At 42.2% G+C, this 22,880-nt stretch overlaps 1 protein-coding gene and 1 long non-coding RNA gene across 3 annotated transcripts in view; both read right to left on the minus strand.

Moving 5' to 3' along the window:
• Positions 1 to 15,454, minus strand: part of TRIM44 (tripartite motif containing 44) — a 70,693-nt gene extending 55,239 nt beyond the window's left edge. Inside the window, exons 1-4 of one of the 2 annotated variants that reach the window (XM_075188350.1) lie at positions 14,649 to 15,454; positions 9,137 to 9,214; positions 2,279 to 2,518; positions 1,150 to 1,169 (exon numbers count right to left, since the gene is read on the minus strand). In XM_075188350.1, the coding sequence (XP_075044451.1) occupies positions 1,150 to 1,169; positions 2,279 to 2,518; positions 9,137 to 9,214; positions 14,649 to 15,047 (737 nt within the window). In that variant the 5' untranslated portion in view covers positions 15,048 to 15,454. The remainder of the gene's footprint in view (positions 1 to 1,149; positions 1,170 to 2,278; positions 2,519 to 9,136; positions 9,215 to 14,648) is intronic. The other variant, XM_075188349.1, reaches the window with a different exon arrangement.
• Positions 15,455 to 20,763: 5,309 nt separating this feature from the next.
• Positions 20,764 to 22,880, minus strand: part of LOC142103953 (uncharacterized) — a 396,555-nt gene continuing 394,438 nt past the window's right edge. Inside the window, exon 3 of the long non-coding RNA XR_012679468.1 lies at positions 20,764 to 20,782. This is a non-coding gene — a long non-coding RNA (uncharacterized LOC142103953). The remainder of the gene's footprint in view (positions 20,783 to 22,880) is intronic.

The raw sequence follows: 22,880 nt of genomic DNA on the forward strand, positions 1-22,880 counted from the left end.
TAGGTAATTAATAGGCTGCAAAAGGCAGCCTCCACTGCTTCTGGTTTAGCTCCGTGGACAGATAAGCTGCATTTGATTTGGCTTCAGGGCCCAAAATGGCTGCCTCCACAGCGTGTAACCACGGGTAATAATCCAGGTCGATAATTAACTCTACCGACATATGCTATTGTGGGAGCAGATTGAAAGTACCACCGTCCTTGCTTTGCCAATATGGTAAACAGGTGCTATATAGAGACACCGTTAGACTTTATACCATACATGCCAACAAGATTTAATGTGTCATGTGACATGAGGTAGGGGGAGGGTGTGGTGACATTGTCGCGTCACCATAGCCCCGCCCCCACTATAAAAAGCTGAAATTTGCAGCATGGAATGGAGGGGTGGAGCTTAATGAGGCAATTAAGCCCCGCCCTCTCCAGTCACCGCAGTAAATTTCGGCTAATGCGGGAGCTTTGCCTACTCTTCCGAGGGTCCGTGTGGACTTCCCAAAATTCGGGAGCCTCCCGGGAATTCCAGGAGAGTAGGCAAGTAAACTTTACACCCTGGCTTGGTATACCAAATTTACACCATAGCCAATAATCCTGACTGCTGGTCGTCTCTTTACAAAGTACAGGTTCTAACAGGCTCGTGCTAACAGCTCACTACACTAATAGGCAAGAATATAGTAACATAATTAACAGGATTATATACGCACATAAAACACTAACCAAAAATTCGGAATATTGCTTATACAATTTTGTTTCTCAAAGGCTAGTACAGTCAGACAATACAAATATCTTTTAAAACAAAATTAACATGCCGCAAATAACTTCACCAAACGTATCACTACATTATCCTCCAGAGATTTCTAGAAAATCTGTGAAAGTGACAATCGTATTTATGCAAGTTAGTTGTACGTGAAAGGGTTAAAGTGTATTTATACAGTGCTGGGCCTGATCTACATCAAAGTGACAGAATACACATGCTGGTAATCGCTGTAACACAAACACGTCTTCTCTAATAAGAACGCATGAAATACTGTCTATACACATTCCACCCTGTCATAAGCAAATGGTACAAGCATGTGATTATAGGATGTGCGGTATGTCTATGTGATAACAGCTCAACGTTGTAGGTGCGACACAGGATATAGGCAATGTATATGCTCACCTGCTCTCGTCTTCTGGGTTCTACAGGGAAGAAAAAAATGAAACGTGTTAGAGAACAGTTCAGTGGTTCTATATGTCTTACAGCAAATTACTGTATACAATATTTTTTTTAAATGATGTCCACATTTGCACAGTGGTTAGCATTGATGTCTTTTGGCACTGGGGCCATGGGTTCAATTCCAACAGGGCACCACCTGCATGGAGTTGGTATGTTCACCCGGTGTTCGCGTGTCTTATGAAATTGGCTCATACCATGTGATCGAGACTATGTGCCTATGGTGATTTAATCAGATCACAAGCTCTAATTGAGCAGGAAGCAATGTGAATGTGAAGATGATATTTATTTTTTTGGGAAACCTTTTAAAAAGACAATTTTCAAGAATTTGTAGAAACCCAAAGTCCACCTACATGTTCCTGTGATCTTTAGTAGAGATTAATATATACTTTCTCTCCCAAACAAATCCCTCTTCCCTCTCACCATGCTGTCAGGAGAGCATGCAGTAAGTGTGTGACTTTTATGCTAATTAGCATGGTCAGTATGCTAATCACTCTTCTGAGCAGCACTCTGACTCCCCACTCTATGCACTCTAGCCTAGTATGGAGCGCTGAGCTCACACATCTAGCGGAAGGATGGCAGCGGAGAGATGGATGTCTGACTAGCTGAGGGATCAGAATCAGGGCTCATTACATACTAGATCCCCGCCCAGCCTAATGTGTGGAAAGAGGAACAATTCTGGGAGGAGAAAGTTTAAAGTTAGTTTCTACTTAATTAAAATCTAAAATTCCCTTAGTGACAATTCCTCTTTAACGTCATATCTAAACAATCATAACAAGCATCAAAAAAGTTGGGTTATTTCTAAATGGCCCACCAGAAGGTTATGACTTCTTATGGCTGGACAGCGACAAATAATAGCAGTATAAAGATTCAATTAATAACATGCTCTAGTCTGAGGAATCCAAATATTATAAGTAATCTTTAGTTTATCAGTGGGGAAACATGACTGTGATCATCCGTACAGACTGTACAACTGTCGCTTTGTGTAGGAAGTTCTACTTGGTCTATCACCCCGCGTAACACAATGCCACACAGCAAGAAGATAGATTAATACCAGGATAAGTGATCCATTTACCTCAGATTTTTGCATTACCAGTTGGTTAAAGCTGTTCAGTTGCCGGGTAATCTCAGCCATTTCGGTCATTAATTTTCCCATGTGGACATTAAGCTCTGCCAGGACCTCGGTCACGTGAGCGGAGGCCACGGCTTCCTGGAGGTCCACAAAGTGCAAGGCCTTCGTCTCCTCCTCGTTTACCAGCTGCTTCATGTGGTCAAACTCTCTCTGAATAAAGGTCTTCAGCTCAGTGCGTGTGGCCTAACGGATACCAGGAGAACAAGGGGTTATAAATGTGAAAGTTGTACAGCTTCCAGAGTTCCACCACCCGTGGTCTCTGAGCCCACGCAAGTTGTCCACCGTTTGTTTATAAAAGACACAGAAAGAAATAAGACATTGATCAATTTTGTAGCACCACTAAACTTAAAGATACAAGGTAAAGCCTAGTGGTCGGCTACGTCCACTGGAGGCAGACATTTTGTGGGCTGCACTAGTTTTCAGAGTGATGCAGACTATCCCTTCACTAGGGACCAATGACATTACGAGGTACGCCTCACGCCTTAGTCATCTCTGGTTCCTAGTGAATTGATAGGCTACACGCTCATGGATGTTGGTTTAGCCCATACTTCCCTACTCTCCCGGAATTTCTGAGAGGCTCCCGATATTCGAGGAGCCCTCCCGGAAGAGTAGGCATCCTACCAGACTTGATGGAGGCGGGGTATAATGATGCAATTTTGCATCATTAAGCCCCGCCCAAAAATGCCATGAATGTTGGCATAAATGGTTTAGCCTACAAAACAGCTTTGTGTCGTGCCCATGGCAATGCAAATAATCAACTCCACCTGCTCATATAAAGACTTGTCTGAAATGCACAGATGGAACGTAGAAAGATGAAGCGCTGTATTTAGTCAATGTTGCAGGGGGGCACAAATAAGCCAGTCTGTTAAAATAAGTCTTTAAGTAGGCCAAGATGTGCACTGGGCGAACCAAATAAGTCCACAGGGTTAAAGCCAAGACTTTAAACCTACAGGGCCTGATTCATTAGGGAAAGTAAAGAAAAAAAAATGAGTGAGTTTTCTCCTGGACAAATCCATGTTACACTGCAAGGGGTGCAAATTAGTTTATTATTTTGCACATAAGTTAAATACTGGCTGTGTTTTCATGTAGCACACAAATACTTAATAGCTTTATTTTTACACTGACATTTAAAAGTTGATCTAGGACACGAACCCACCACAACTATAAATCTGTTCTTCCCGCATTTTAAATGTACCTCCCCCTCCAACGCAACATGGTTTTGCCAAGGGGCAAAGTTACTCATTTTTTTTGTTTCACTTTCCTTAATGAATCAGACCCCCAGTGTTCTTTGTAAATGTGGTCCTATGTATTAGAGGTAGTGATGGTCTAATGTTCTGCAAATTCAATCCTCTGTTTTTAATACAACTATTGTTTTTAAGACCTTTGCAAAAAATAAAAACACAAAGTTAAGTTAATTGGATTATCCAATGTTAAATAGTGGTGTCTACTGTTTGTTTCATCTCATGTATTGAAAATGAAAACATATATTACAATGCATCAGTATTGCATGCATGGCAATAATCTATGATGTGAGTTTACTTTTAATGTGCCTCATTTTTTTTTTAACACAACATTACCCTGCAATAGGAACTAACTGCTACAGCCTCGGAGATCCAAACATAAAAATAAAGGGTTAAGATACAGGAATGCGCTTCTTGGGCTTATCATGCAAAATTCCATCTAATGGGGGCAGGATTTTCTATAATCCACGATCAGTAATTCTCCCCCACACGCAGACATACCACTGCTACATACTGTAGCCTAGAGTAGTCCTCTGATATATGTTCGTTATATGAAAATGTGTAGCAAATTTATTTTTTTTATTATTATTATTGCAGTACCGTGTTAGCCAGAAAAATCTATGCGATGTTGAATACTTTCGTGTCAATAAAGTATTATAGAAGTGATACCTTTGTTGGCTAACCAAAATTTTTATTTTATTATATTTGCTAGATTTCAGAGCACACATGCCCCTTCATCAGGCAAGTTTATAAGTTCATCATTTGTAATCTTGCCTGATGAAGGGGCATCTGTGCTCTGCAAGCTAGCAAATATAATAAAATAAAAATTTTGGTTAGCCAACAAAGGTATCACTTCTATAATACTTTATTGACACAAAAGTATTTAACATCACATTAGTTATATGAAGATATCTTCATTTCTAGGTGTGTGAGGCTTCTTCATTTCATCACAAGTCACATTTTTAAGACAAGAGATTCCTGTAGGGCCAAGTACTAGGTTATCTCAGTCCCAGATCTGATTTCAGTTACTAGTAGGTAAAGAGCCTTTAGGTCGGAATGTCTCCACTTAGCGGAATCGGCCATTTGTGGGTTAAGCCAATATTCAGAAGAATACAGTCTAACAATCCACCGGCAAATAGTGATATAATTGGGGCATGAGGCACTGTGTGCCTCTAGTCATAACACTGGTTTATATTAGAGATGCTCAGGCTTGGTTCCTCGGAAACCAAACACACCCGAACGCGCAGTTTTTCGGAATCGAAAACAAGGCAAAATGTCATTGTGACGTCGTCGGATCTTGCGAGTTTTGGAATCTATAAATACCGCCCTCCGCAGCGATCTAGCGCCATTTGTGAGAGGGATACAGAATGGGTAGCATATAGTGTAGAGCAGTTGGGCAGGCAAAGTTAGAGAATTGAAAGAGGAGGGTAGTAGCAGTGTTAAACAAAGTAATCAGTGACATTCAGGAGACCTCCATACCTCCAGTGTTAAATCTCATTGCAGAAAAATACAAATAATAGTGCTTACAGGGTTGATGTAATTCTGCAGTTCAATTCTACAGTGTTATATAGGTAACACACAGAAAGGAGAGCTCCATTGGTAATTCTCATTGCAGAAATACAACTACTAGTCCTTGCAGGCTTTTCTTCTAAATTTGCACAAAAAAGTGTATGGTGTTATATACACCTAAAGAGAAGAGCTCTATTGCTCATTTTTCATTGCTGATATACAAATACTAGGCTTTTCTTCTGACTTTTCTTTTCTGCCACTGCTGTGTGCTAATGTGTCCTAGATGTGCTAGGAACTGCCGTGTGTTTGTGTCATTGCTCTGTCGCTTACCATCCAGCCAGGTCGCTGCAGTATCTGTCCGAAAGTGTATGAAAATAATAATGTGACCTGTGAGGTGGTCAAAATTGACTGCAAATGACTTGAAATTAGTGCTATTGAGGTTAATAATAATGTAGGATCAAAAAAAAGCAAAATTATGTGATTGTAGCATATTTTAGCAATTTTTCTAAAAAAATACAAAACCAAAACTCACGAGGGCGGTTTTGCCAAAACCAAAACACGAAGCTAATCCAGATCCAAAACCAAAACCCCTTCACGGGGGTCAGTGAGCATCTCTTGTTTATATAGGATTGATAACCTGTGTTCTAAAAAAAAATAGCTTCCAACCATAAAAAAATGAAGATAAATTCATCTTTTCCACTGCCCACTAAAAATTAGAAGCCTAAATCAAGGCTCGTGAAAAGGGCCGGTATTTAGAGTGTGCTCCAGCTAGTCCGGGGTTCCGGTTCTATTGCATATGTCCGAAACGGCACGCCAGCTCAAGCGTAACCAGAGGACTGGTTAGGAGAACAGTAAGACTCCTCCGCCGCCCCGGTGACACTTTCCTAATAAATTGGTCAAAAAAAGATTTCAATGCAGTGATGGAAAATCTTATTAATATAGGGCGGTCTTAATAAAGAGAGCCCTAAGTGTAACTACTCATCTGAAGGAGGTCACCTGGTGACGGTAGATGGACATTAACAATTTAAAGAGCATGTAAATTTCAACTTGTGTACAAAGCTGTATCTTTCTACTCTGTCTGTGCATTTCAGTCACGCCTTTATATGAGCAGGTAGAGTTGCCCGTGGATACGACGCCCGGGGTATAATTGAATCCCATGGAAAGCTGCATTGTATCCTGCGGAAATGAAAATAAACACATCTGCCTGCTCCTATAAAGTCATGGTATAAGAGCAGGGATGAAATCCAGCAAGAGAAATTAAAGTGTTTAGTAAAATCGCAGGAGGGCGCCCAAAAATCAATCACGTCAGATTATCTGAATGCAGACAGTGCCTTTAATTGAAAACAATCTTTATTCTGAGAACATTCTAAGGTGGAATTCCACAGGAGGAGTCAGTATTGTGGTCAAGCTGCGAAGAGTAGGGACCCCACAGTTTGAGGGGGGCAAAGACTTCTTCCAGGACTTTGAATGCACATTTTACAGGATTTAAGATCACCAGGATGCCTCAATTCCCCTAATCCATAAAGCATCTATCAGTACTTGGGCAGAGCTGTAGGCATACATCCTAACATCACTAACCAGACAAATGAAACCGTAATAGGAGGAGAACACATCAATTAGGCACCTACGTTAACATCAATTCTCTCAAGCCTTTATCCTGCAGGGATAAATCAAGTAATGGAAGCGCACGCTGGGCTCTGCGGTGTCCGGGAACACGAGGGAATGAACAGAAATTATTATTAACAGAATTCAGAGCACAGCTGGGAAAGGGCAGGCGTGAATTACAGAGTAAGACATGTTTGTCACCAGTTAGTAAAAACTGGACAAATAGTCATTTGTTAGTAAAAAAAAAAGTAGTCGTCAGTAAACCCCTCCTGTCACTACACAAATACCCCCGCGTCTCTGTGTATGAAAGGTGTCAAACACCGAATTAGCCAATATTTTCAAAGGGAAGCTTTTTGCCAATCCAAGGGCACTTTATACAGGGAAGCGGAGCAATAAATGCTTAGTACCAATGCAATAAAAACATTAAAGTGTATAAATTACTCTTTTAGACAAAACAATGAGGAATTAGTGACCAGTATTTCAGAAGAAAAATATGAAAGTATACATTTATTAAGCAAGTGGTCCAAATCCGATCGTAGACACCATTTTCAAAGCGATTTAAATTTTTCTTGCTGGGCGCCTATGATTGGCACAACAACAACGGGTATTGGCGCACACACATCTGCATGTTTTGCAATGATTAAATGACAGAGCCTGTGACTGTCTTGCATACTGGGGCAGAAGAGATTTGGTTAAAGCAGAGGAAGGCACACTGTAGAGTCCCCAACATCAGAGGAACTACAAGTCCTAGCATGCACTGCCAGCCAAAGGGTGGGACTTGGAGTTTCACAACGGTCATAGAGCTACAGGTTGCATAAGCCTAAATTACAGTACCCTGCTGCACGGACGTGTCTGCGGAGCACAGAGCAACTTCCAGGTGTCATCACTACATCAAACGTCAATTCTTACACACAGGTGTCATTTTAAAGCGTTTAACTAGAGATGATCACTGACCCCCGTGAACTGGTTTTGGTTTTGTATCTGGATTAGCTTCGTGTTTTGGTTTTGGCAAAACCGCCCTCGTATGTTTTGGTTTTGTATTTTTTACAAAAAATCCTAAAGTATGCTAAAAAAAAAAAAAAAATCACATAATTTTGCTCTTTTTTTGTTCCTACATTATTATTAACCTCAATAAAACTAATTTCAAGTCATTTGCAGACAATTTTGACCACCTCACAGGTCACATTATTATTGTCATACACTTTCGGACAAATACTGCAGCGACCTGGCTGGATGGTAAGCGACAGAGCAATGACACAAACACACGGCAGTTCCTAGCACATCTAGGACACATTGGCTCACAGCAGTGGCAGAAAAGAAAAATGGGGCAAGATGGAATTGTCCTTGGGACCGCCCTCCTCACACCCACCGTTATGTTGGATCTTAAAAAGGAATCCAAAACTTGCGAGATCCGACGACATAACAATGACGTTTTGCCTCGTTTTCAAATCCGAAAGTACTGAGCCGAGCTCGGACCTGCTAAGTTCGAGTATGTTCGGTTCTCGGGGAACAGAGCCTGAGTATCTCTACATTTAACACGTGTTCTCAAAGACTATTAAATGCCCTACCACTCCGATAGCCTAAAAAAAAGCAATTGGACCTGTACACGCACTTTCTGAACAGCATTCACTATGCATCGATTTCGACATCTATTAAGCAGCATTAACAATCAATACACAACAATCAGGAAGATTTAATGTTAATGAGGGCAGCGTAAAAAGCAATTATTGTGCAACGTGTGTTGTTTTTCAGTGTTGCTGAATTGTACGTCTGAGGGTGCTAAAAGCAGATAGCATATTTGCAAAAGTACCAGACATGTTGCAAAGAGGGATGTGAATAACATTTTAAGGAATTCAAAATGAGGCACTGAAAATGTCGTAGCGGAATTGCCAGGATAAAGTTATCCTCAAACCAGATATAAGCCCTGAATTGTGCTGGCAGCTCGTGTTCCTGCTGAATTGTGCTGGGTGCCAGGAGATTCAGAAACATGTTTGCACTTAGCTTTTCCCCTGTCTCATCAAACTCCAGCAACACATAAACGAACAGACAGAAGAGAGGGATTGTGGGTATGATGGAGACACAGATATTATTCTGCCGAGGGTGGTGCTGTGCTCGGGCAAGGACCTTCTTACTGAACGGTGTTTGCAATTTGAGGCAGCTGGAAGAGGGTTCTCTCCTGTTCCTTAGCGACCAAATTAAAGATGCCCCATTGAACCCATTAATTATACAGAGGAAGACGCCAAGTGAGTGAAAAGGAGAGAAGAAGCTTCTTGAACGGTGTCCAAACTCTACAAGTAAATTGCCTCAAAAGTAACAAAAGTAGAACACACCCCACATAACATTCAGGAAAAACAGCAGGTGGATAGACAAATGAGACGGGGGGGGGGGGGGGATTAGAGAAAAAGAGGGAGCAGACAGAGCGTGGGAATGATGCACTCTCACTTACTTTGGGGTTGGCACACTTCTCCTTCAATTTTTCTACCATTTCACCCATGGCCACCTTCAGGTCAACTGGTTTTCTATTCTACAGGAAGGAGGGAAAAGGTCACACAAGGATATAACTAAGAAAGCGCTAGGCAGGATAATTGTTTTACTGGGGGGACTTCTCCCCCTTGAAATATTGCAAATGAATAAACATTAGAAGGATAAAAGGCGGTTTAAAGAGCAGGCAGCCATCTTGTGGGATGTACCAGGAGCGATGCACGAAGAAGCTGTACCTCAGGAATATCTACAGGCTTCATTCTTGTGAATAGGGTGTCAAACCACAAAATGGCTGCCTCCAGGTGACAGATATATTTTCGTTCCTGAGTAAAATAAGACATCTCTGTTGCAGAGCTTTGCAGTAGTTAAAAACTTCACAGTGAACAAACAAATTAGTTGTAATCTATTTAGGTTTTCAAGTAGAATCATATTTAAATGAGTCCACTTTTATCACAATGTTTTCTTACAATATTGCACCTGCACCGCTCCCCATAAAGGAAAAGGGGGTGGAACTGACCTCTATTGGAGAGGCATTGAGGTTCCTTTTCTTTAAGCATACTTGCCAACTCTCCCGGAATGTCCGGGGGACTCCCGAGGAGAGCAGGTAAGTATCCCGCGTACTGCTATTTGAAGGCCAAAATGATGCGATTCGCCGTGAATTGTGTCATTTTGGCCCCGCCCCGCGCAACAAAATGCCGTGATTTGTCGCCGGGGTGGGGCCAAAATGACGCCATTGACCACGCCACGCCCCCTGTCCAGAAACTTCCGGAATTCACAGTTCAAAAGTTGGCAAGTATGTATTCAAGCACTGCATGCACAATAAGCCCCTAGCTTCAGGTAACAGGGCTGGGAAGCCCCCTTTTTACTACATGGTGTGGCAGGCGTGATAAAAAAATAGAATATAGCAACAACTGTTAAACATTTTTTATAAATAAAACCTATTTCTTGTACAATTTAAAGCTATATTTTTTTGTATGTTTTTTTCTCATCTATTTATTTATATTGGGTCTCAATTAGAGCTAAAAATAAAAAGAAGAGAGCAAATTTATTTCTGGACTAACCGGGGTGGAAATTCATCTTTTTATTTTTTTGCATGCAGGAAAAATACTGGACAGCTTTATTTTTATACTGCGGTTTAGAGTTGAGCCCCTTCTGATCGCTAAATCTCTACATACACTTTAAATCCCACCCCCCACAGTGCAACACGGTTTTGCTTTGCTTTAAATGGGGCCCAATATGTCTATTTTGTATAGACTGGTAATATTATAATAAGCAGAAATACAAAGAATCGCTATTCAGGAAGTGTACTACTAATATTGAGTTATTATGTTGTTATTTTCCTTCCTCTCCCCCTTTTGTTTTCAATTACCATTTTTTATTTATTTATTTATGTCTACTTTGTTTCCCCTTCTACACGTGTAGTTATAATATTTGCTTTAAGTGTAACAAGATTTTGCCTGGAGTCGTTATAAGGAGTCACTGTCTCTTTAAGAACGATGTATTTATTCAGTCTTGGATTTTGTGAGGTCAGTCAGCTAAGCCCCTGACAATGTCCCACACCTGCTGTTGGGGGCGAGAACCTAGTCTGGCCACAGTCAGACCCGCAGACACATTTTTATCACTTCAATAAATACATTTTCTATTTTAGGAATCACTTTCCTTGGAATCCTGAGCCAGGTGACTGTGTCTCGTTTATACAACTATACTCTATACTTAGAGAAAAAGTGTTTGGGGGCAGAGAATAAGCAATGATCATGATATTTCATGACATTGTTTGTGATGAATCATTACACTATACTACACTCCCAACATGACCTGACCACTGGACATGATCATAATACAATTCTATTACACTATATACAGACATAGGACACTATACCCCCAACATGACCTGACCACTGGACATGATCATAATACAATTCTATTACACTGTATACAGACATAGGACACTACACCCCCAACATGACCTGACCACTGGACATGATCATAATACAATTCTATTACACACTATACAGACATAGGACACTACACCCCAACATGACCTGACCACTGGACATGATCATAATACAATTCTATTACACTGTATACCATACTTGCCAACTCTCCCGGAATGTCCGGGAGACTCCCGCATTTTGTGAGAGTCTCCCGGACTCCCGGGCGAGTGTGGCAATCTCCCGAATTCTGCCCACTTCACTAGGAAGTGCCCCACTTCCTAGTGAAGTGGGCAGAATTAGATCCCAAACGCCGCGATTCCCGGTGAATCGCGGCGTTTGGCCCCGCCCCCGCTGTCAAATGACGCAATTTGCGTCATGACGTCACAGGGGGCGGGGCCGAAATGACGCGATTTCGGCCACCCCGCCCCTTCACGCCCCCCTCCACTGGCTGGCTCCCGGAAGGGAGCTGAAGAAAGTAGGTAAGTATGCTGTATACAGACATAGGACACTACACTTCCAACATGACCTGACCCCTGGACATGATCATAATACAATTCTATTACACTATATACAGACATAGGACACTATACCCCCAACATGACCTGACCACTGGACATGATCATAATACAATTCTATTACACTGTATACAGACATAGGACACTACACCCCCAACATGACCTGACCACTGGACATGATCATAATACAATTCTATTACACACTATACAGACATAGGACACTACACCCCAACATGACCTGACCACTGGACATGATCATAATACAATTCTATTACACTGTATACAGACATAGGACACTACACCTCCAACATGACCTGACCACTGGACATGATCATAATACAATTCTATTACACTGTATACAGACATAGGACACTACACCTCCAACATGACCTAACCACTGGACATGATCATAATACAATTCTATTACACACTATACAGACATAGGACACTACACCCCCAACATGACCTGACCCCTGGACATGATCATAATACAATTATATTACACTCTATACAGACATAGGACACTACACCCCCAACATGACCTGACCCCTGGACATGATCATAATACAATTATATTACACTCTATACAGACATAGGACACTACACCCCCAACATGACCTGACCCCTGGACATGATCATAATACAATTATATTACACTCTATACAGACATAGAACACTACACCTACCCAATAATTATACATAATCCCTAGAGCCACAAATTGCTCAGTATTTCAACCAAGCTCATTCTTAGAAACAAATCTTAGAAATATGTGACTATTCTTTGAGATTATGGACCTTTGACAACTACATATTTGAAGATTAATTTAACAATATGGCGTAAGCCGCAGCAGATGCAGCAAACAATCAATCATTAGCCGTCATCCAGTAACTTCCACTAACTGATCAAAGTTCATCTCTGCTGGTTACTAACGATGCTTCAATATCATTGCGCTATTTGAACATCTTCTGAAAGGAGCGTTAATAATTCCTGAAAACCTCCATGATTAAAGTACAACAACTTACTACAAATAAACAGAGAGCTTGCTGGGACTTGTACTACAACTTCAGGGCTATACCCTGATTGTCTCCTCCCTCAGCAATGTGTGGTACTCCTTAGAATTAAAAGGGAATTACTACCTTCAGGTCGGGGTGTAAATAAAAGTTTCAGTGTCCCATAGCAACATTTTGATGGTCTCCCCAAGGTTTTAGGGAGGAGCGCCCTTGCCCTCTCTGCACTGAATAATTTGCATTATATCACAGGGCAATGAATTATCGTGATTGGCGACATAAATCCATGGCTGAAAAGCACAAAAAGATAGTAAAAAAACGGCAGCACGGTGGCTTAGTGGTTAGCACTTCTGCCTCACAGCACTGGGGTCATGAGTTCAATTCCCGACCATGGCCTTATCTGTGAGGAGTTTGTATTTTCTTTCCGTGTTTGCCTGGGTTTCCTCCGGGTGCTCTAGTTTCCTTCCACACTCCAAAAACATACTGGTAGGTTAATTGGCTGCTATCAAAATTGACCCTACTCTCTCTGCACTGTGTCTGTATGTGTTAAGGAATTTAGACTGTAAGCCCCAATGGAGCAGGGCTTACAGTCTGCTGATGTGAATGAGTTCTCTGTACAGCGCTGCGGAATTAGTGGCGCTATATAAATAAATGATAATAATAAAGCAATGCATTTAGAAAAAGCTGCAAGAGGGCATGCACAAATCACAAAATTAAAGTAATCTGAAGGTAGAAAAACCTTTTAATGCGTACCTCACTTCCTTTTGTTTTTTATTGTCCACCAGAGCCATTCAGGTATATAGTCTGAGGTCTATGGACCCTACATAATATATAGCTAAACAATTATACAGAATTTGCAGAATAGATGTATGAACTTGACATGAACTTGCTTTTTGGTTTGCAGTAGTTAACAGACTCCTTCTTCTTTTTGTGGAAATGATTATTTTAATATGCTAGCTTGGCAGAAAATGCTAAAATAGAAAGTAACTTTGATGTAAATAAACTCACACCTATAGCACTGGAACAAAAATTTACCGCAGAATAATAAGAAAAGGTTAAAGAAATATAACACCTTTACAGACAATGTTTAAAATATCAAACAATGCTTAAAAAAAGACAATATTTAAAATGTCAGATGATGCTTTTAGAATTTCCAGACAGAATTTAAAAATATTTTTGACAATAAATTTCTGCTTTGTATACAATATTGTTAAATCTCAAATATGATTTGCTGATGATGCTGTACCCCTTATAAGATTTTTTTCCTTTAAATAAACACGCCAAGAGTCCTCTAATCAGAACAGAATCATAGCTACTTGGTGTCATTAAATCATCAATGTGTCAAAGTGTTTTTCTGTTCCTCAGTTAACTGATTGCTGATATCTGAATGGTCAACATTGAAGGTGATTATTAGACGTATCGGTGCACCCCGATACCCCAACAATAGTGCAGTGTTTCCTTTATCCAGTCCTCAGAGAGCCCTAACAGTGCAGGTTTTCCAGGTCACATGTGAAATAATTATACCACCTGTGGATCTGTTACAATGTGTCAGTCAGTAATGAATACACCTGTGCTCCAACAAGGAGATATGGAAAACCTGCACTGTTCGGGTTCCCTGAGGACTGGATTTGGGAAACCCTGTATACAAGTAACAAAGACCTCATGTAAGGTGATACTTCCTTAGCTATTACTACCATCATTTCGATCATCACATTTTGATTAGAAAGCCAGCTAACAAACAAAACCAGGTGATAGCTGCTGACGTATTAAATAATAACCATCCCTTGTTATACTTTTGGTTATATGCGCTTGAAAACTATGGTGCTTATTTAGTAGCATGGTGCGATGTCCATAGGAGCTGTAACCTATGGCAACCAATCGGATGCTTGCTTTCATTTTCTAAACAGCACTAAAAAAAATGTCAGCTAGAATCTGATTGGCTGCTACGGGTCACAGTGCACCACGTTATTAAATAAGCCCATGACTTTATGGTACGACAGTTCCCCTGCACACTACGTACCTTTATTTCTTGGTAGGCCTCGTTGAGGGTAATAAGCTGATGTTGGCGGTGGTCTCCGGCCACCGCGCACAAGACGCAGATGATCTTGCAGTCCTCCTTGCAGTACAGACTCAGCTCTTGCTTGTGCAAGGGGCAGTTCTTCCTTTCGGACACCTCGTTCTGCTTCCTGTCGGTCACCGGCTCCTCCGCGGCCGGTTTATCCTCCTCTTCGGCCGGCTGCGAGAAGTCTCTGACCCTGTGTCCGGCGTACTGCAGCTTGTGTTCGTCAGCGTGCAAATCGCAGTAAGAGAAATGGCAGTCATCGCAGATTATAGCCGCTTCCCGGGCTTCGTCCGGCTCACAGGCGTCGCAGGTGCCGTCGTAAGGGAGCAGTGCCACTTCGGTCTGTGCATTAGCCATGCTAAAACTTCTCTGCCGATAGGGGGATGCGACTCTAAGACCAGCTTTAATCTAGCAATCAAACCATGTCCTGCAGTCCAGTTTCTCAGTTCTTCTCCGTGCAAGAGCAATACATTTTATAAGCTGCCTTTTTGTTTTTCTGGTCTATCTACTTTTTCTTTTTTAACTGCACCCTCTTTCTGCAATCTGATACTCTGCAAACACCCAGGTACACACCCCTCTGCACTATGCTCACCTTGTCTCTTCTGCTACCACTGCCTGGAATGTACAACTGATCACACTTCCTGTGTTAGAACAATAAGGATTTAACTGGCTCCGGCCTCCTCTGTCTCTGCAGAGCCCTTCCTGGCTGTGCTTTCACTTTCCACGCTGCTGTGTTTTGCTTCCTGAGTCACAAGCACAGGAAGTGAAAGGGCTTTGCATGGATTTTGAAGCAGGTCTGGTAGATCGGTGATCGTGCACAGGTCGGGGGGAGACATGGTCACCCTACGGACAGATAAAAAAAAGGATAAAACTTCTACTTAATAGGAAAATATATCCTGTTTATAAGCTACATCATATATTTACATCTAAATGACTTCTGGAACTAAAGTGCAGGATGAAACCCAGGAGCAAACTTAAGATTTCCAAATGCTTATTTTGCTTGGATTTTTGCAGCCCACAGAGGGGGCACGAATAGCATTTAACAAAAGATAGTCCGCCCCATACAGAGGACAGTGTGTGTAATTACATAGAATATATATATTCACACACACAGATATCATCCTGCAGTGTTATATGCACTGTATAAACTTTGGCAATCATCACCATTTATTTATATAGCGCCACTAATTCTGCAGTGCTGTACAGAGAACTCACTCACATCAGTCCCTGCCCCATTGGGGCTTACAGTCTAAATTCCCTAACACACACAGACTAGGGTCAATTTTGTTAGCAGCCGATTAACCTAATAGTATGTTTTTGGAGTGTGGGAGGAAACCGGAGCACCTGGAGGAAACCCATGCAAACACGGGGAGAACATACAAACTCCACACAGATAAGGCCATGGTCGGGACTTGAACTCATGACCCCAGTGCTGTAAGGCAGAAGTGCTAACCACTGAGCCACCGTGCTGCCCCATCTTCCAACTTTAGGAAGCCTACCTGTCTTGAACAATAATTCCTGATTGTCTCAGAATAATCACACACACAGCTGCAGAAATTATTAGCTTGAAAAATGAACGAGTCAATGATGTGATTTAATACATAATCCCTTATTTCTATGTAAATAGGTTACAGTGGGACAGATCCAGGTAGACAACGGTTATTTAACCACCCTCGAAACCCGCAGAAAGCCCTGGCAATAATATAGTAATGATTCAAGTGGGTACTACTATTGTAGTAGTGATTGAAGCTGCAGCCCGGGGGTGGAGGAGAGAGGGGGTTACCAGGCAACGGCAAACCCCCCCCTAAGTGCGAACATGGATTCAATATGATAAAAAGGTATCCTGGTCTTCCGGCAGACTCCAGGATGAAGGGTGAGATCTCCAAGACCCTCAAGGGAGCAGGCAAGTCTGGAAAAACACTTGCCCTCCCCATAAGGTGGGCGAGGATGTGGTGTGCTGACGGAAATGGTATCATCATACGCTTTGCTCCTCCCACTTGACGATGCGAATGATGTCATACACCCTCCCACCTCGTCTCTTCGTACCTGGCATTCTGCATCTCCTTGAGTTGAACTATTAGTTCTTACCGTCTGCAGTACATAGAAATTACGCTTACACTGCTAAAGACAATAAAAGGCATTTATCAAACTGGAGTAAACAGAAGTGGAAGTAATAGATGGAGTTATTTTACAATGACACAGCTGATTAGAACTCTGAATTCTTTAAAAAAAAACAAATAACCCCTTCAATCTCACTTTTTGCTAACATTCCAGAATGTCGATCTTCTTTTTTTATTTAATTAGTGGACTCATGTGCTGACAGCAGGAACCTGCCTTCACTATATTAGTATTTATTCATTTAGGGGCTGATTGGATGTAAGCACAAAATGCAGTTTTTAGTACTGCGCGCCCTACCCAAAAATAATACCAGCCTAGGCTGATATTAGCAAAATTGGGGGAAAGAAAAGCATAAGTTCCCCTCGAACATACCAATACCAGCCTCTAGGCTATGCCAACCTGAGCTGGTAAAACTATAGGGGGAAAACCCGTAGTTGGGGTCCCGTGCCATTGTACCAACTGGCCCTTGGCTGGTCAGAGTGAGGCTGAACTCCCTAGAGGGACTGGGAGCCACAAAAAAAAATGCATGTCCCCCTCTCATAGAAAAGAACAGCCCTATAATAATACCACTAGGACTATTCCCACATCCCTGGTGCGGGGATGTGGGTTAATAATTATTCTCTCTCTCTCTCTGTGTATGTTAGGGAATTTAGACTGTAAGCTCCAAAGGGGCAGGGAGTGATGTGAATGAGTTCTCTGTACAGCGCTGCAGAATCAGTGGCGCTATCTAAATAAATGATGATGATGATAAAGATCCATTGCCACGCTGAAGCTTATCTTTGACTCTGCAAGTCCCATCACTAATGCCTAGATCGAGCAATGTTGTCACTTATTAGCCCAGTATGCTATTGAATTACGGATTCTTGCAGCAGAGATCAGATGAAACAACAATTCTAGAGGATTGCCGCTTGCCATAAAAGACTAACTCAGTTGCTGAGACCTCCTTCAAGGGACTCAGCGCCACTTGCATTCAGAGAGATGGGCAGATATCAAAACATCTGAGCTATTGTGAAACAGTTTTTATCACCGAAAAAGGTAAATCTGGTGAGCATTATGGTAATTCTTCCTCTACGTTCATTTCTACAATTAAAGCTTTCACCCTCTCCTTGGGGCCTGCCCTGTAGACACTGAGGCCTTCATGGTTCCAGGGCCATACACAATTTCATAGATTTGGACTTTGCTCCCAGGATGGAACTACCGTTGGTTCTGAACATTAAGCCAATGGCCGTAGAAGTTGTCCATGTACGACCTATAACACCAGCATCGGTCACCCACAAGACTATCCGTATGTATGTCGATTCCAGTCACTAGGAGTTGATCTCTTTAAACACCATCCACACTCTAAAGAGCCCAATTATCCCGGTTTACACCTGGTTACACGCGCACAACTCTGTGATTGATTTGACGGCTAAAACGATACAGGAGGGGAACAAGTTAGTCATGCCAGACCACTTGCCAATAACCATCAAAAGTGGCAAAGGTATGTGCTACTACTCTAAAAGAGGAGACTACGTCTGGACCAGAAGGGCTGCCTGAAGGTTTCAGCAGGGTCATTGACAAAAATCAGAGACACTAACAACCCACAGAGACTGGAACTGCCCAATCGGCTTGTCGTCTAGCACCATGACACCAAAGGTCAGGAAATACCTCTGTCTGAGCTGAGACAAAGCCATGACCACCTACATATAGGAGAACTTGTTGTGAATGTCCATCACCGAGTCCGGGTCCCTGGCTGGTGCAAGGTTCCCTTCATGGCAAAGAAAGACAGCGATCTAAGACCCTGCATGGACCATTGGGGGCTCAACGAAACCACCTCCCACCGATCTCTGACCTCTTCAAGAGCAACAGTCAACATCAAACTGGACCTACGAGGGGCCTATAACCTGTTCTCTGTCCAATGAGGGTCACAAATGGAAGACGGCGCATTCAACAGGAAGGATGGTCACTATGAATACAGAGTCATGCCGTTTGTGTAACGCTCCAGTCATCTTCTAAGCATATGTGAATTCCCTCTTTAGGGACCTATTGGAGACATCAGTCCCCATCTATGTGGATGATATGCTCGTTTTCTCCAACACACTTGAGGACCATCAAGGCCACGTGAGAGTGATATCACAGAGGCTCCTGGATAATGAACCATTTGAAAAGATAGAGAAGTGTTCCTCCAACAAGTACAAAGTGAGCTTTCTGTGTCACATCATTTTAGCACAGGTATAGAAATGGAACTAGAGAAGCTCTTTGTACTCGACTGGCCAGTGCCCAAAAGGGTCAAAGCAATCAGGAGGTTATTGGGGTTTAGCAACTACTACAGACATTTTAGGCCTGATTCATTACGGAAATTAAAGAAAAAATAATGAGTAACTTTGCACCTTGGCAAAAGCATGTTGCCCTGGAGGGGGAGCTAAATTTAAACTGTGGTGACATATTTATAGTTGGGGTAGGGGATGTTCTAGATCAACTTTAAATGTCACTGTAAAAATAAAGTTATCAAGTATTTGTGTGCAACATGAAAAAACAGCCAGTATTTAACTTATGTGTAAAATAATAAACTGCTATGCACCCCTTGCATTGTAACATGGTTTTGTCCAGGAGCAAAGTTATTTTTTTACCTTAATTTCCTTAATGAATCAGGCCCTTTATCTGCAATTTATCAACAGTTTTCAGCCCTATAACCGCCGTGACGAACAGGAGACTCCTAAGGACACGTGGACTCCCCAGGCATTTAACACCTTAAAGCAACTCTTCAACTCAGCACCCATCCTTCAATAACCTGACCCCAGTCAGGCCTGTAGATTCACCCAATGCCTTCTTTTCAAAGTGGCTCACCTCCGCTAACACTCTTCCAGCAGCTTCTCGGCCTTTTGGCTAAGATCAAGTGCAGTTGTGGCAGAGCTGCATTTGGTCCTCTGGCCAGGATGTCGGGTGGGCAGCTCTGAAAGCCTGGCACTCCGAAGTGGCGACCCGAGGGTGCCATAAATCATGGGTCAGGAGACCTTAATACAGATATCACATGAATATGTTGGCACCCACGGACTTTTGACCACTTTCTCTTAGCACCGCCCTCATTCTTTGCCCTGGCCTTTTGGCTAGGCAAGAAAATTTTTATAACCAGCCCAGCCATTAGGCTGGGGCCGTATCCACTCGGCACTATTTTTTTTTCTCCATATTTGTCGTTTTTTATACTTTCGTTTTTATGTTTTCACGTTTCCAGATTTTAGGGTGCGGGTAGGCCCTTTTGGGCTCAGTCCCTGAAAGATCTAGGGGGGCTGTGTGGCCCTGTGTTTCCGGCCCCCATGAAACCATTGTTGGTCCTCCCTTCCGGGGGACTAGCTGTTGAGCCCTGGGTGAAGCTTCAATGGATCCCACGTGCTAAAGGGGCCCCTAAGGGTCCTTTTGGATCTGGGGGTCGGGGACTAGGGCCTTTCCTTTCTAGAGGAGGGCCATGTACCACACCCTTGTGCACGTTTTTTAAGTTTTTACTTATTTTTTCGAGCACTAGGGCACGAAAACACAAAAAAACACTCCTCCGGCAATTCGTCACGGAAGCCAAACCCATTATACCTCCAGACTTTATACTGGAAGCAGCTATATATTCATAATTGCTGGGCAGGATCCAGGTGGAAACAGCAGCACACATCAAGGTGCCCAAGGCACCAGATGGCAAGAGGTTCCCTCCTGGCTACCAGCTGGAGAAAGTGCACAGATCCCCACACCTCCTTCCCTGCAATTAGAGAGGGGGTATATTAATAGATAAAAAAAAGAAACTCTGACCAGCATCTTCTGCTGCAGATCACACCTAGGGGTATATTAACTAAACGGCGGGTTTGAAAAAGTGGAGATGTTGCCTATAGTAACCAATCAGATTCTAGCTGTCATTTTGTAGAATGCACTAAATAAATGATAGCTGGAATCTGATTGGTTGCTATAGGCAACGTCTCCACTTTTTCAAACCCGCAGTTTAGTAAATATACCCCCTAATGTCTTCCTTCAACGCCTCATAGATCCTATCTTGTGATATATTCACTGGACTCCAGGTACCTACAGTCATTAAGGAGAGCAAATCATAAAAAAGGAGTAACTTTGGGAAAAACCATGTTGCATTGGAGGGGGGAGGTAAATTTAAAATGTGATGACAGGTTTATAGTTGGGGTAGGGCATGCGCTAGATCAACTTTAAATTTCAGTGTAAAAATAAAGCTATCAAGTATTTGTCTGTTAGATGTAAAAACAGCCAGTGTTTCAATTATCTGCAAAATAATAAACTAATTAAAATCAGAGCACTTAACACACTTATTAAGACTCTCCTGAAACTAAATATTGACGCAGAGCCTAAAATTCTCATTGTGTCCTCTTTCCAGCGGCGGAAGTGTAAGGTTACCATGGCAACTCTTTGTCGCGCAGCCAATATGAAGAAAATGACAGCTGGGGCAAGAGACGCAGAGGGAGATTAGGGAGATAGCAAAATTAGACATGGCAGGACAGAAGGAACGTAGAAATCTGGGTTAAATTGTAAATGATGTATTAATGACTACTGACCCACACAATGGATTATTGATTCTGTGGATTTAGAGAGACACTGAAAACAAAATAAGGATTGCTCTAGGGTATCGACTGAGTGCTAACCCCATTCACTGTGTTTACTGGCATTGCCGGCTGTCTGTAACATCCATGTTTTTTTATGATCTTACACTTTTCCGTAAAAGTTTTCTACCCGAAAAAGTCTGAGTTGCACAGTACCATTTCTGTTGTTAGTGCACTGCATGGAATTCTAAGTATTGTGCTCTATGATGCATATGTTTTAAAGTGATTGACGGGGTGTTTACTTTAAAATAAGGTGTTATAGCATTATGATAATGCTCAGTGGTCATGTTACATTGCAGAGGTGTAATCTTGTGTGATATTTGTTATTGATATGATAAGGGTATTGTACCAGGAGCTAACGCAATGGGATGTAGTCTAAGGGCTAGATTTACTAAACTGCGGATTTGAAAAAGTGGAGATGTTGCCTATAACAACCAATCAGATTCTAGCTGTCATTTATTTAGTACATTCTACAAAATGACAGCAAGAATCTGATTGGTTGCTATAGGCAACATCTCCACTTTTCCAAACCCGCAGTTTAGTAAATATACCCCTAAATGTCAACACCATAATGTTGACACAGTTATAATGTGTACATGTTAATCATGTCGACATATTCAAACTAGAGTAGAGATGCTCAGGCTCGGTTTTCTGAAAACCGAGCCCACCCAAACTTAGGGGATCCGAGTAGGCTCGTGAGCCGGCTCGTTACTTTCACGCGTGCTTGGATCTGAATCAAAGCAAAACATTATTGTTGCGTTGTCGGATCTCGTGGGTTTTGGATTCCATAAGTACCTCCCTCCCCGGGAGATCCAGTGCCATTGGTCAAACAGAAACAGGGGTAGCAGTGTTCTTGTCACTCTCCAGTCTCCAGTGACATTGCTCAGTGCCTTTGCTCACACAGAAACATTGGTAGCAGTGTTCTTGTCACTCTCCAGTCTCCAGTGACATTGCTCAGTGCCATTGCTCACACAGAAACATTGGTAGCAGTGTTCTTGTCACTCTCCAGTCTCCAGTGACATTGCTCAGTGCCATTGCTCACACAGAAACATTGGTAGCAGTGTTCTTGTCACTCTCCAGTCTCCAGTGACATTGCTCAGTGCCATTGCTCACACCGAAACATTGGTAGCAGTGTTCTTGTCACTCTCCAGTCTCCAGTGACATTGCTCAGTGCCATTGCTCACACAGAAACAGCCTCTTATGCAATAAATGTAAATTTGTCTGTTAGATGTAAAAACAGCCAGTATTTGAATTATCTGCAAAATAATAAACTAATTTGTATCCCTTGCATTGTATCATGGTTTGCCCCGAAGATGTAAACTACAGGCTATCCTAACATCAGACGCAAACAGACTCTTCCTGGCTGAGTGGACAAGTTTGGGCAGAAATGTCTGAGCTTCAGGGAGTTTGTCTGACTATTGTTGTGTCAGTGAGGATATATAGCATACACCAATGTTTGCATACATGTACAATGGTGCAGACATAACTTAGG

This window comes from Mixophyes fleayi, chromosome 10 (genome assembly GCF_038048845.1).
Source record: "Mixophyes fleayi isolate aMixFle1 chromosome 10, aMixFle1.hap1, whole genome shotgun sequence".
NCBI classification, from domain to species: domain Eukaryota; kingdom Metazoa; phylum Chordata; class Amphibia; order Anura; family Limnodynastidae; genus Mixophyes; species Mixophyes fleayi.